Genomic DNA, 15,680 nt, shown 5'->3' on the forward strand with positions numbered 1-15,680 from the left:
ACATCACATTCACATAAAAATACATATCCACAATCAATCCATTCAGGGGAACAACATATAAAAAATTGGCATGAATCAGACCTGGGGTTCAAAAGTTAGTAAAAGTATCTTTTGGGCCCTGGCTGGCAGCATGGCAAAATCTGGCTCACACAGGTTTTACAGAGGCCTCTATCCTGGAGACAATGGGGGGAAGTAATCCAATTATCCAGGGATAGAGGCAGACTCCATTGAGCATATGGTTACACAAAGACAGTAAAACACTTTAAAATACATAAAGTTACTTTTTATACATAACACACAGACATGTAACATATCCCCAGATAGCTGGGATCTGAACGCACAAAACTACCGAATAGCGCGCAGATCCTATTCACACAGTTCAATTGCCATGGAGCTAAAGTCTTTCCCATAGTCTTTCATTATATGAATAGGCTCCATGGCATAGCTATCTGGGGGTATCACCGCTCACACAGGGCAAGTACCGAATGGCCCCACTGTGTTTAAAGGGCCAGAATGAGTGACATGCACTCTGTTAGGGCCGAATACGTTTTTTAAAAGGGCCCAATCTCCCAGGGACCATAATCACATAGCAAGAGGCTGGCAAGCAGTCCTCTCCAGGCCCAAGTGGCGAAGGGCACTTCGTCACAACATTTATTCTGGTTTAAAGGCATATTACATACCAAGAACACTGAGCTCCTACAAAACAGGGACATAAAAAGAGACTTAAAGGACCACTATAGTGCCCGGAAAACAAACTAATTTTCCTGGCTCTATAGGGTCTTTGGGTCCCCCCCCACCCTCAGGGTCTCACTCCCGCTGGGCTGAACGGGAGGAAGGGGTTAAACGCTTACCTTTCTCCAGCGCCAGGCTCTCTCGGCGCTGGGGACTCTCCTCCCTCCCGCGTGCATTCAATCAGTCCATAGGAAAGCATTTCTCAATGCTTTCCTATAGACGTCATTGCCCTCTCATTGTGATTTTCACAGTGGGAAGCGCGGTGGCGCCTCTAGCGGCTGTCAATGAGACAGCCACTAGAGGCTGGATTAACCCTATTGTAAACATAGCAGTTTTTCTAAAACTGCTATGTTTACAGCTGCAGGGTTAACACTGAATGGACCCGGCACCCAGACCACTTCATTGAGCTGAAGTGGTCTGGGTTCCTATAGTGGTCCTTTAAGTGGATTTAATAGGAACTGTTCCTACTAAATATGGTGTAATGTGCGTAACATCACACTGAAAGGAGGGAAAGGGCTAGTGATATTTGGGAGGAATGGGCTTATTGTAATGAGAGAATAGCCTAGTGACATGGGGTATTGTGCTTGTGAAATGGGGAGTGGGAAAATGGAAAGTTAGTTACAATATTTATAGTATAATAATTTGACCATCTTCTCTGTAAAACTTGTACATTAAAGCAGCTCTGACATGACTCTACAGAATTTTTTTATGTTCCTTCTCAGCTGCTTACAGTCCCCAGATTTTTTTCCTACCTACTCAGCGCCCATTTACCTTAAATTTTTAAATCTTCACGACTCCGTATCCTCTTTTCTGGCACTGCCATATACTAGTTACTGAAATTGACATACCATCACTGTGTTCATATGCCCTGAGTGTACGATAGAATCTAATTCCCGCGCATCAACTGGATATAAAAGTGAGTAGTGTGGGAGAACTAGACTTACTTGACAAAGAAAAGGGGAGCTTGCCTTAAGCTGCATCGTTCATGAAGATTGTCAAGCATATGAAATCTACATCAGACAAAGTACTTCGTCTTGTGCTTTTGAAGAGCTATAGATGAGAAAGGAAGTAAAGAAGAACAGATTCTGGAAGGAAGGGATGAAGAAGCAATTTGAGAAAGGTAAGTTTGGCATGAATGCAGAGCCCATTCTGCGTGGTTGCAGACCGCCCAGGTACTCTGTAGATAGGCAGGGTGTGCAGTGCCATCCTCAAGTAAGTCCCACCCCCACTCATTAGGCCACACACCCTGCAATCGGCACCAGGAGGGAGAGCTGTAAGGAAAAGGTGACAAGCTGTTGAGGACTGCTTGTCAGCTTGTAACTTTTTCCTTGCAGCTCTGCCGCCTGGTACCAATCACAAGGGGGCGGACCCTAATGAGAAAGGGGGGGATCTTCCTGAAGGTAGCAGAGCCTAGCGCTGCACACTTTGCCTATCTACAGAGCACCTGGGCGGTCTGTTGAGTTGTCTTCAAACAGATTGTCACCTTTTCCTTACAGCTTTGCCGATCGTGAGAGGGTGGGACCTCATGAGAGGGCAGGGCCTGTCTGACTGGATGGAGCCCAGCACAGTACACGTCACCTATCTACAGAGCACCTGCACGGTCCACAACCACTCTGGATCGGCTCTGGGTGACAGAGCCACTTTAAGAACAATGTAATATGTACTTTTTTGTAATAATATATAGAAATGGTAAGCTATTGAAAGAATCATAATTTAGTAATTGCTCTGACACCTCATTTTGATTTCTAGAATACTGATTATACAGGCGCACCTTCAGTGAAAGTCTTGACCACTTAATGCCAAATTCAGTAGTTTGTTAATTTCCTCTTTTTTTTTTTCTTAGTTCTTATTTCAGCTACTTTAAAAAAATATCCAAAGGTCATCTGGCTGTGAAGCGAACACCGAGTCTAGGTTTATCCAAAAAAGGTTCCACTTGCTCTCAATGATCACTCAACCATATGCAATGCACATTACACAAAGCATACCAGAAACATTCCGCTAGCACATCCTCTAATTGGTTTGCAAGCTAGCTACAGACAGCGCAACCTCATGAAGGGTCAGTCATATAGCCTCAGTCATTGCTTTAATTCTGCATGAGAGCGCTTCAGCAGCATCTTGAGAATAATTATCAGACTGGGGTTTTCCCACAGCTTCAAAGCCTTTGGAATTTAAAACTAGTATTAACCTATATTTCAAAAACAATGTTCCCACCAGGACCAGATTTCTCTGTTGTTGGCAACTTGGTAAATGAACCTTCAATTCTGCTAATAGTATATCGGAGCTGAGAGGAAACACTAAACTGTGAATTTATCGAACGTAAAATTAATGATTTTTATTTGCTAAATCATGAACCCAAATTAATATGGATAACTATATTTTATTGTAATATTTGTTCTGCGTATTTGTGCATTCATTACAATTTAGTGCATTTTATGCCAACTGCATTTTTCTAGATTTTGTTCTAAGACGTTTTAGGTGAGCCTAGCTCCCTTCTCTCTATAAAAGTTAGTACAGAAAAATGCATTTGCACCACAGTTCTTAACTACCGAATGTTTTATTATTTTAATGTTTCAAAGTCCGATAGACCAGCGTTTCCCAAACCAGTCCTCAAGACCCACCAACAGTCCAGGTTTTGTTAGTATCTCCATTGGAATAAAACAGGGAAATACATAAATCCTGGACTGTTGGTGGGCCACGAGGACTGGTTTGGGAACCACTGCTATAGACTGTAAGCTAGTTTGAGCAGGGTCCTCTTCAACCTATCGTTCCTGTAAGTCTTCTTGTAATTGTCCTATTTATAGTTAAATTTCCCCTCTTATAATATTGTAAAACGCTACAGAATCTGTTGGTGCTATATAAATGGCGATGATAATAATAATAATAATAAAGATTGAAAAATTTGACAGATTGTACTTTTCTGATTTCAGGTCTGAAAAGAAATTTGAATCCAACTCAGGTATGTATTACAGAAAACCAATGATTAAAAATTATAACTATTTTTTTTCTGTCGCAAAAGCTTCAAAGTGTGTCCATCGCCAGTTTGTGGTTTTGGTTTTTCAATCTGTAGAATAGTTAGATATTTGGTTTTGAGTTTATTTTGTGTTGTAGCTAGTATTAATAAAAAACTAACAAACTATGTTACAAATAGATAACTCCTTTAACCAATGTGCGCATACAGGTATGTCCTGCAAAAATGGGTCTTGATGGTCCTTAGGACATACTAATATGTCCATCTGATGTTCATCAACAGAGGCTATCTTCTTGATGTTTAGCAGTTTGGTGTTGGAAAGGTTGAGTTTTAGGAATTGGAAGTCATCGAGTCAGAAACAGAGGGTAGGCAGTCGATGATGGATAGGAAACAGATAGAGAGAAAATCAGGTGAGAAGAGGAAGATTAATCAGTGTATCATCAGTGTACAGGCGATATTGAAAGCCATAACATGGCAGGTCAGCAAGGGAGGCAATGTAAATTGAGAAAAGATGGGGTACCAGTACAGAGCGTTGAGGAACTCCAACCAAGAGAGATACTGATGGGGAGGAGGATCCAGAGACACTGAAGAAATTGTTAGAGAGGTAAGAAGAGAAGCAGTAAAGAGGGACTTTGAGGCCAAGGTTGCGAAGAGTGAGTAGAAGAAGCAAGTGGTCAACAGTGTCAAAAGCAGCAGAAAGATCAAGAAGCATAAGTAACAAATAATAGCCTTTGAATTTGGCTGTCACCAAGTTATTAGCCACGTTGGTCAGGACAGTCTCAGTCAAATGTTGGGAGTGGAAGCCAGACTTTAGTGGATCAAGTAAGGAATTGGAGTTCAGATAGTCTGAAACACAAGTATGAACAAGTCTCTCAACGAGAGTGTAGGCAAAGGGAATTAGAGAGATAAGACAACAGCTAGGCAAAGCATCAGGGTCAAGAGATTGTAGTCAAAGATGGTAAAGTTGCAGATGAGAGAGACTGAGTAATGTGTGAGGGAATGGGATGACTGGGGCACGTGGTAAAGCAGGAAGACAGGAAAAGCTCAGAAACATCCTCTTGAGACACAGGAGGGGAAATACTAAAGAGGATGCTGTGCAATGGATCGAACAATTGAGTGGAGCAGCGAGGGGAGAAACTTCTAGCTATGCTATAGCTGAGTTGGAGAATTTATTTTTCCACATCTGTTGTCTTTGCCGCAATTTTGCAATTTGAATTTGAATTTTGTGCATTTTGAAGTTTAGTGAATACCCCAGTCTTTGTTTTTATATACATTTTTCCACGAAGGTTAAATCTATGTATATAGTCACACCCAGGATGCAAACTAGTCCTGATTCTCAGATTTCATAAAACCTTGTTCTTTGAGAATTTGGTTGTTTTGTCAGCATTATAAAACCTTGTTGCATATGTTTCTATCTGGATATTTTTCTGCATTATAAATATGTTTGCATTTTTTCTTATGAAAAGTTTTGTTGTTTATGTGTCAACAACAAAACAGTTTGTCGAAACGCTGCGTTACAACATCGAGAACTTCTTTAACCTTCTATATTTATACTAAATTCTTCTTTAGTTCTTCGCTTTTTTGGGGGAGGGGAAAGGGGGGTGTTTCAGTTGCAAATGGCTAGCAAAATGCAGCTGGTAGAAGCCACACATATAAATCATATTTTTTTGTTATTCCCCATTGTCATTTTATCACATTTGCCAAAATAAAATGTTCTGCTGCAAAAATAAATCTTTTTTTTTTTTTTTTTAAATCTGGATCTCCTGACCATCTGCAATGCACATGTGAGTGTGGGATGTATGGTTTTCATAGGTTTATGTCTTATTCTGTGCCAACTCATTGATATAAGGCCCATTTTGTTATGAGTAAGATGGCATATAATAACAGATTTAAGTAATACGTTGAGTTCCCCTTTCTTTGTCAAGGGTTGCAGTGTTTATGTTATGAAATGTATTCACATGAATATGTTTTAGTAACTAAACATTCTAGTTAAAAGACGTTTGGAAACAACAAGGATCAGAAATACTTTAATTGCCAACACTGTACATCAAACGTCTTAACACTCAAACCAGGCATTAAAGTGTTCTCCAAAGCATGATGTCAGGCAGTGTATTTTATATTGCAGCCAATAAATGTGGGTTATATGACACATCCGTATACAATACATCATTTTGATTGCAAACAGCATTGGGGGAGGCGAGTGACTTCCTTTTCCGTTCTGATAAACCACAAAAGTTATTGGTTCCTTTTATTTTATTTTATTTAACTTTTTTGGTAACAGTAAACTCAACAGATGAAATGTCTGTGGTTCTTTATGTTATACAAACATAGATGTGCTTTGATTCTTTTGTTGAATAATCAGATTTAACATCACTGTAGTAAAACATAAAATAAAGCACTAGATATTCAATAGAATACTAAGTAATATTGTGTGGTTTCTAATGTCACAAATAAAATAAGTGAAGACGGTAACGTGACATGTTCAACACCCGGAGAGCTTTAGTTCATCAGCGAGATGTGGCAGACTGGCATAGAGATTTTCAGCCTGATACTAAAATTATGACATTGTTCTCTTTATTTTGTTTGTGAAAGGGGCGCTCTAAGCACTATAGCAACTGCGACTCGTTGTGTTAATGGTTCAATCATTTTTTTGTGCATTGAGCATATATCAATACTGATTAGAGTTGTAACAACTTCCGAATAAACGTGACCATCTCACCAACTTGCCAAACCTGTTCAGATTTACTGCCCACAAATGGGATTTTCGTTAAGGTCTCAAGGTAACCTAGATCGAAGTATCATGGTGAGCTATAATGAGGTCTCAAGGTGAACTTGTTGAAATCTAAATGTGAATTAGGTTGAACTGTTAGGGTGAGCTAGGTGAAGTCCAAAATAAGAAAGGTAGAAGTCTCAATATAAGCTAAGTTGAGGTATTTTGAAGTCTTCAGATATGCTAGCTTGAGTTCCCAAAGTGAACTAGGTTGAGGACCCAAGGTGAGCTAGTTTGAATTCTTCAAAGTTTCGAAGTGAGTTAGGTTTCTCCCTGTAAACAACTTAAATACTAGAATTGCAAACATGTATGACAATTTATAACCCATGTCTTGCTTGATTAAAGAGAACAATAGGGATAAATCTCCTTTTGGAAAAATGGAGTTTGTCACAGAGTGCTTCAAAATGTGAACAAAATCCCAATAAGGTTTGCTAGTGGGAGGATTAAGCTATGGCATTAAGAGGTACTTTAAAAAGCCAGACCTTGGAAGATTTTCAAAGGACATCAGTTCATTACCTTCATTTACGTTTTTGTACAGTAGTATCTCCCTGGGTGGTCCAGGAATGCAAAGACTTTCTTAGAATGTAAAACTGAAACACCAAAATGGTGAACGGGATAAGAAATGACAAATTATTTGTGGGTTTAACATGTAAACTTAAAGATAAGTTTGAGGGAATATAGGAGTGAGGACCTGCCTGTGTTTAGGGGAGTTCCCTAACAACAGTGACATACTGGCATTGTACATTCAAGGGCCACCCAAATAATATGACTCGGGGAACAAATTTGAGAGTTTTAGCAGGAATCACAGGTCACTAAATAACTTTGTAATCGGATGTCTAAATCAGCTCTTTTTAAGTGTATTTTTGAAAATATAATGTTATTATTTCTTTTTCAGGGGATTTCTCTATGGAACATATAAAAATAATAACATTAATCAGAAAATAGTTTAGTTAAATCAGGAATATCTTTTGGTGACATGTATACTCACAATGGTCACCAGAAGGGGAAGGTAGATATTCTTGGTTGAAGTTCTCCCTCTTTAGTGCTGCCATCTTCTGGTTCAGCTCCATATTCAACTCCTGACAGAATTTATGTCGGTGTGTACATTCATACATAAGCAGGAGTACAAAACAGGGACCAGGGGAAGATTTTGAGATCCTCCATATCAGCCAATCAGCTTTTACCAAATTCCACATGCAGGTAGATGTCATAGATGCAAGTATTGCCATAATTATATATTTATTAGGAAGCAGTGTATTGCTGTATACACTAACTATGCATGAAAGAAAAAGAAAGAAACTTATTGTAAGGAATTAAGATATTATTTTAACATTGACTAATTATGTTTGATAGGAACAAATCAAATTCCGAAATCTTTACACAAATGTGTTTACTGAAATTTGCACACATATTTCCTAAGTCCTTAAAACAATATAATCATTCATTAGCTTCAGCTAACGAAGATACATCACCTTTTGTGCCCAGCACTTACTTTCTATTTTATCAAATGTTTCACATAGAGAAGAACTGTGGACAAATCTCCAGTCCAACGCATTTCATAAAAATAGGTGGTTTTATTGACATTTAGGAGTTCACATAAAAAAAAAATCATTACTTATATAACGCTTTTGTAGATATAAGTAAAATACTTTGTTCACTCCGCCAGTCACTGGATAAGACACGCAAATGTATCTGTCCTCCCCTGATTTCTATCCATTCCTCTTGGCTTTTGTCGCTGACTGCCTCTCTGCTATTTCCAACTGAATGGCTGCTCATTTCCTTAAACTTAACCTGTCCAAAACAGAACTTCTGATCTTCCCTTCCTCAAGTGTTGCTACTCCCTTGTCTGTGTCTCTCCAAGTCAGTGGCGCTACTATCCGCTCTTCCTCGCAGGCTCGCTGCCTAGGTGTTCTCTTTGACTCTAACCTCTCCTTCACCCCTCATGTCCAGTTGATCGCCAAAAGCTACCCCTTTCATCTCAAAAACATGCATCCGCCCCTATTTAACGCCTGATACGGCTACGGTGATGGTCCATGCCACTGTCCTCTCTCGCCTTGATTACTGTAATCCGCTTCTCAGTGGTTTTACGTGCTCCCAACTTGCCCCGTTACAGTCTAGAAAGAATGCGGCGGCGAGGGTCATCTTCCTGTCCGCCTGCACTTACCACACCTCCCCCTTTGTCATTCTCTACATTGGCTTCCTGTAAGATACAGGACTCAATTTAAGATCCTGATACTTGCCTATAAATCTCTACACAATGCTGCTCCGACCTACTTATCCTCACTAATACACAAATATGTCCCATCTAGGCACCTACGCTCTAATGGAGACCTACGTCTTATCTCTGTTCGTTCTCCATATCTCTGATGCTCACCTTAAAGACTTCTCTAGGGCAGCAAAATTCCCATGGAACGTGCTTCCCATCTCTGTTAGACTTTCACCCAATCTCCATTCCTTCAAAAGATCTTTGAAAACTTACTTCTTTAGAAAAGCATATCAATTAAACTATGAACAGCTTTCTCTTCCCACACCCTGATTCCTCTCCTGCAACTGTCATCAAAACAACACCTAGCCCTCCGTGAACACTATCCTAGCAACCGACTTTTCTATCCTTACCTTTTGTGTCACTTTATCCCACTCCCTTTAGCATGTAAGCTCATTGAGCAGGGCCCTTAATCCCTCTGTTCCTGTGTGTCTAACTCGTCTGGTTACAAATACGTGTCTGTTAGTCCACCTATTGTACAGCGCTGCGGAACTTGTTGGCGCTTTATAAATATTATTAATAATAAAAAATATAATAATAAAGATTATTTGAGTTATATTCTACAAAATCTGTTTAGCAAATAGTTGCCTCACTATCCTATTATAACGGATGTATATTTTAAATTGTGTGTGCGCGTTTTTTTTTCACTGATCTCTGCACCTAGCAAGAACAGCGGTCCATAACCAGAACCATTTTTTTTTTATTTATCAGGGAGTTTCAGAGTTAAAATGCCTGACAGTCATTCAACAGGAGCTTTGACACCGTGTATTTAACGCATCCAGCCATGGACAGCCTGTCCAAGGTATCTGGGGGTTGATTGACAGTTCAGAGAGGTGGGCCTACACACAGAAAAAAAAGTTAGTTAGAGTGAGCCTTTAAATGTACATCTTTATCTCCAGTCTGTGAAAATATGTAAAGAGAGAAAAATGGATATGCGCGCGCATGTTCTTAAATGACCACTAAGCACCATAAACTACTTGTACGATGGTGATTGGCTAAGAGCTCTAGATACAGGCTAGGCTATCACTGGTTGCCTTGATGGACAGAATTAACAGAATGTTAATGCAGAAGTGTAAATTTCACATTATCAAGTCAGCTGGAGAGAGGGTGGTCTATAGGAGCCAAAGAGAGACCCTGTTTTTGTCAAGCCACTAAAGTGTCCATAACCTCTTTGCACCATAACCACTATGTTGACCCGTTGTGGTTATGCTGCATAGACAGTTCCATTAATATAACCAATAAATGTGTGTACCATAGACATATACCCTGGACATATGCAAGTCCTTATTCCTGCACCATGATGCAAGTGTTACTGCAGCCAAAGTACAGGACTGTCAAATCTCTTCACTTACAAAAGTATACAATTCCCACATTCGTGTTTTAAAGGTGATGCATAGATTAGAGAACAGATTACGAAAAAGCCGATCTGAAACGTGAAGTGCGGAGTTATTTGAGGTAAAATTATACCCTGCCACTATCTTTAGCATGGTTTCATCAACAATTTACCTGCGCTTCGTTTTAAGTTTAATTTTGGAATCCACTTACATAGTAAATGTTTACACTGAAAGGACAGAAGAATGTGAGATGTATTTTAACTGTCAAGCATGTTGTGAACATTTGCAGCTGTAAGTGGAATGCATTCTGAGCTCAGCTCTTTATCCTTAGTTCTTGCCTGGGAAACCGCATTCTATTTTAACTATTGTAATTAAAGATTCCTAGGTGATGTATCTTAAAGCCCTTGCTTAAAGTAATGTCATTTGAGAGAAACCCTAAATGCACCCTAAATGAACCTTAGATATCCAGCATTTAAATCTTCAAAAAGGTCATACTTTAGCCCAGAATTATATGTTTGTGGGCCACCAAATGTATATAATATTAAAATCACATAATGTCATGCCTGGAGTTGTGGTCCATGAATTTATGGGGTCCAAACTTTGACACCCCTACTGTAGTGTCTTGGTATATGAGAATAACTCACTTTAATAAATAAATAGTTTGATGCCCAGATTTTGGAAAGTAATAAGGATAATTGTCATGCTTACGTGTTCTGCCGTTCCCTCGCACTGCTCCGACATCGATTTGGACGTCGCACATTACTCGTGCACTTCTGTTTATACTCATTCACACCTACCTCATAATGGCACACCTCAGAGCACTGATTTGAAGGGCATGTATGAAATCACAAAAGGCCTGAATTCGGCAATTCGCTGGACTAGCATCTTCTGGCACTCTGACATAAAGTCATCCTAGCAGATTAAAACTGTGGCTACTTAAACCAGCCTCTCTCATTCCAATCACCCTGTTGTGGGTGCGTTTGTAAAGTGCGTTTATAAAGTGCGTTTGTAAATTTCCTGTTACTGACCTTGGCTCGTTTACCGGTTTTTATTCTCTGTCTTCCTGATATTTGGCTTATCTAAAGTTTACTCTTTTTTCTCCTACCCTTGACCTCGGCTATCTCTCTGACTATTCATGCGTAAAGCCCGGCCATTCTGAGGACCGGTAATATGAAAACCTTTATATTCTGTTGTAGATTTGAGTATGTGTGTTTAAGTTCCATTACACAAACCATGACAATAATTCACGTTCCTCTAAAAGACCAATGGAAAGTTTTGCCTTCCTCCTTATGACCTTTAAAACTTGATGGTCTTTACATTTGAGACCATCATGTAGAACATGAGACCAAGTGTGTCCAGTTCTTCTCAGTGAGTCCTCAGTGCTCCTCTATAAAAACTATTGCATTGGACAAAGATTATTACAACTTGCGATCTTGCTGATGTCATTGGAAAAGATTGTCCAAGAACTAAACTAAAGGTAAATTTATTAGTGTTTATTTATTTATTTATTTTTTGAAACATTTTTTTCTCATTTTAAAAGGCAGGGATGTTAATAGTGGAATGGACAATCTAACATTACAAATAAATATATTTAGAGTGTTTCTTTAAGCTTTGATCTTACCAAATGTATTTAAAGCATTGCCACATAGTTTGTCCTGGAACATCATGATCTAATTAAATCCAAAGTACGGACTTGAGTCAGTGATTTCATGGTAGCGCTATGCACTTCAGTCCTGTTAATGAAGGCAACGCACCTGGTGGGTTTTACATGTCAGTTCACTCCTGTATGTTCTCATTATTTGCAAATTTATTGTACATATTTAAGAATATGCTCATTAAAAAAAGAACCTAAATATATATTCTTTCTGATCGATCTAGTTTGCCACTATATATTTCAGAGAATGTGAAATATTAATGGAAATATTAGGAATAAAAACATTCTTTTTTAAAATTATAATTTATTTATTCATAAAATATTTAACCAGGAAAGATAGATTGAGATTTCTCTCGTTTTCAAGTATGTCTAATTACATGTAAGGGGGTTTTAAGTGTTATTCAGAAGACAGATCGCAATAAAAGTATTTGTGTACAAAATTTTGACTCCTTAGCTATGGTTGCCAACAACCACAAAATAACAATATGATTTGGAAGAATATTTTGGAACAAGAATGATGTATCTGTATAAGACATGCTGGATTTAGCAAAAATACTAGCTGCAGGGTGGCAATTGTAACACCTCATAGAAAATATATCGGAATGGTGGGCTGCAAGGTATCAAGTCCTGCTATAACTCTTGATTACCTTTTGGAAGAAAACTACTTTCCAACAATTGGCCTTAGTTGGAGGGTTTAAATTGTATGATTGCGTAGGATGCAGAAAGACATTATGCATCCAGGAGAACATTATATGTATGTTTTTAGTCTAAATGCTTGTACTCAATGTTTCTGCTGTACTTTATGTTAAACATAAAAACATTTGTGTTTCCTAATTTCTCATCATGTTCTACAGCAGGGGTCAGCAACCTGCGGCAAGTGTGCCGTGCGTGGCACTCTGGGTGCATTTGTATGGCACTCAAGGCTACCAGAGCCAAACAGGCACGGCCTACCACGAGTACTTAGTGCAAACCAAGTGGTGATTGCAGATGATGAAGGCCAATCCTCAATTTACACGTTGCAGTATTTAGAGGAAATGATCTCAGATCACTATATCCCAGCACTGTTGAATGAACAACAGTTCTACAGAGTTAAATGTTACCACTTTTGCCATAATAGAACTTTTAGTTATACAGTCTACTGTTATATTCATTCTGTTACTAGCAAATTTTGTACCCTTTACATACAAAGGCCCTGATTTAATATTTTTTGATAAGCTTTTCAAATTATTTAAAATTTTACATAGTTACATAATTACACAGTAACATAGCTGAAAAGAGACTTGTGTCCATCAAGTTCAGCCTTCTTCACATATGTTTTTGCTGTTGATCCAAAAGAAGGCAAAAAAAAAAAAGGTCTAAAGTGCTTCCAATTTTGCAACAAACTAGGAAAAAATTCCTTCTTGACCCCAAATTGGCAGTCAGATACCTCCTTGGATGAAGCAGCTATTAGCCCACTAATTAGAAATTATATCCCTGTATGTTAGGTTTTTGCAAGTATTTATCATACAATTTAAACGCAATCATACAATTTAAACCCTCCAACTAAGGCCAATTGTTGGAAAGTAGTTTTCTTCCAAAAGGTAATCAAGAGTTTAAACATCTGTATGGACTCTGATAAAACCACCTCTTCAGACAGAGAGTTCCATATCCTTATTACTCTTACTGTAAAAATAACCTTTTCTTTGCCTTAGATGAAATCTCCTTTCTTCCAGCCTAAATGTGTGACCTTGTGTCCTATGTATAGCCCTGTTTATGAATAGATTTCCAGATAATGGTTTGTACTGGCCCCGAATATATTTGTATAATGTTATCATACCCCACTCGGAAAAATATTAGAATTTTGCATTATAGCATTTATAGAGTGTGAGCATACCTTTGTAAGCCTGTCTCGAACCCTAATATAGACCGATAATTGTTTGCCCACTTAGGGCGTGTATAAGCTTTTACATATTTATAAAACACTCACCTGGTCAGTTTATAGTGGTACTTTGAATTTGGTTGGTTGTTTGTGCATGTAACATGTTTCATCTTCATTAACCTGTATTTGTAATGCTTGATATTTTTTTCCTCACACCAGTGAGTTGAGAAAAAAATGAAGCATTTAAAAAAATAAGTATTTTGATATCCTTTGATATATTAATATATTGAAGAAAAAAAAAGTTTAACCAAAAAGATTATATCGAGGCAAATGTTAGCCAAATTGAATCCAACTTTAAGTAGTCATCACTAGAATCTGACAAAGAGACATTTTCATGCATATGTTGTTGTTCAGGGACATACAATAAACAAATGAATAAATCATTAAAAAGAAAATCTTTACAAGTGTTTTTGCAGATGTTTGCAGAAATATTGTAGGGGTATAAATAATGAATAATAAAACAGCAATTATCGTTTCAATCGTTCCAAAATGTGTAGAATAATGCAGCAGTATAAATATTACATACAGAATGCTCAGCATATATGATATTGTAGTGTTTTATATTTAGTGTAAACTATATAAAATGACACAAATGCTAAAGGTTTTTTTTTGTGTTTTTCTTTTTAAACGCTAGCCCATTTGGAGAGGAAGAGGCCAGATTTCATGTTGCCTTAAAGGGACTCTCCAGTGCCAGGAAAACAAACCTGTTTTCCTGGCACTGCAGAATTGTGCAGTGCCCCCCCCCTCCCCCCCCCCCCCCCATCCCATGTTGCTGAAGGGGTTAATTAAAACCTCTTCAGTGACTTACCTGAATCCAGCGCTAATGTCCCTCAGCGCTGGGTCAGGCTCCGCCCACGCTCTTCCCCCGCCGACGTCAGCCGACGTCATGCTTTACTATTGGGATTCCGGCAACTACGGAGGTTCTCATGCATAGCGTGAGGATGTCCAGCGTCGTTTAAGCAACCAAAAAGTATTTTAAGAACCCGGAAGTCCCTCTAGTGGCTGTCTGATAGATAATTACACTTGCAGGGTTAAGGATGATGGATGAGTTGGCACCCAGACCACTCCAATGGGCAGAAGTGGTCTGGGTGCCTGGAGTGTCCCTTTAACATGAATACATTGCTAAAATAAATTAACTAGTTTTTCTGCAAACATACACATCTTTGGTATTGCCCTCAAATAACAAATACATTTTAAGTTTTCATTCTAAAAAAAATAAGAAAAATGTATAGAAGCTTAGTGTCACTGTTAGCACGATACCTATTTTTATACTAATGTCGGTGTTAATGCAAGTACTAAAAGAAAGTTAAGCTGACTTTGATGACCTGTAATAACTAGATTAATTCTAAATGGAAAATATCCATATGTATTACTGCATCACTGAATAAATTCCTACATTTAACTTCAAAGCCATTAAAATGCGTAAACAGGGTTTGGAGTTCTGTAGCCTTCTGCCTTCATTGGACTGCATCTCCCATCATCCTCAGCTTGGACGAGGAAACTGGTAGTCGAAGTAATAAAAAAAAGTAATCTGGAAAACATTTTTTGTACTACACCACAGCCCACCTTCCGTTTCCTCTTTACCAGACATAGTTACCACTTTTTTCATCTGATTTAATATTTGTAAAAAAAATTTGCAGTTCTTGTAAGATGTCTTTGAAGCTGGAAGATTGGTTTACCATGAAGTAATCTCATACTTAAGGAACCATATGGGCATCATTAAAATTAATGCTCAAGGGCTTATGTGAAAATCTCTACAGTGAGTGTTAGGATCATTTCAGGGGAAGAGCTACAACTCCACATTTGTGGCACTAACAGCTTTTGGCCAATATTCGTCTCTATCTTTCAACTCCCGAGTGCCACTCAAGCTCATTGGCGTTATTTTTTTTATTTTCTATTCAGTTTTAAGTCCTGCCATTTATTTATTTCGCAAATGACTTCCTAATTCGTATTAGTCTTTGTATTTTAGGCTTATTAGGTCTGTGTCTAAAATACCTTGGAAAAGAGGTCACAAATTGACTCGTGCTCCTACAGGAAATTG

General features: G+C 38.4%; 1 protein-coding gene across 2 annotated transcripts in view; it reads left to right on the forward strand.

Annotated features, from left to right (window-relative positions):
• The window catches only part of MSRB3 (methionine sulfoxide reductase B3), a 124,812-nt gene that overhangs the window by 88,618 nt on the left and 20,514 nt on the right, over positions 1–15,680 (forward strand). For both annotated transcript variants that reach the window (XM_063445138.1, XM_063445137.1), the window contains one exon: positions 3,660–3,688. In XM_063445138.1, coding sequence (XP_063301208.1) covers positions 3,660–3,688 — 29 coding nt within the window. The remainder of the gene's footprint in view (positions 1–3,659; positions 3,689–15,680) is intronic.

The sequence above is a fragment of the Pelobates fuscus genome, chromosome 3 (assembly GCF_036172605.1).
Source record: "Pelobates fuscus isolate aPelFus1 chromosome 3, aPelFus1.pri, whole genome shotgun sequence".
Lineage (NCBI taxonomy): Eukaryota > Metazoa > Chordata > Amphibia > Anura > Pelobatidae > Pelobates > Pelobates fuscus.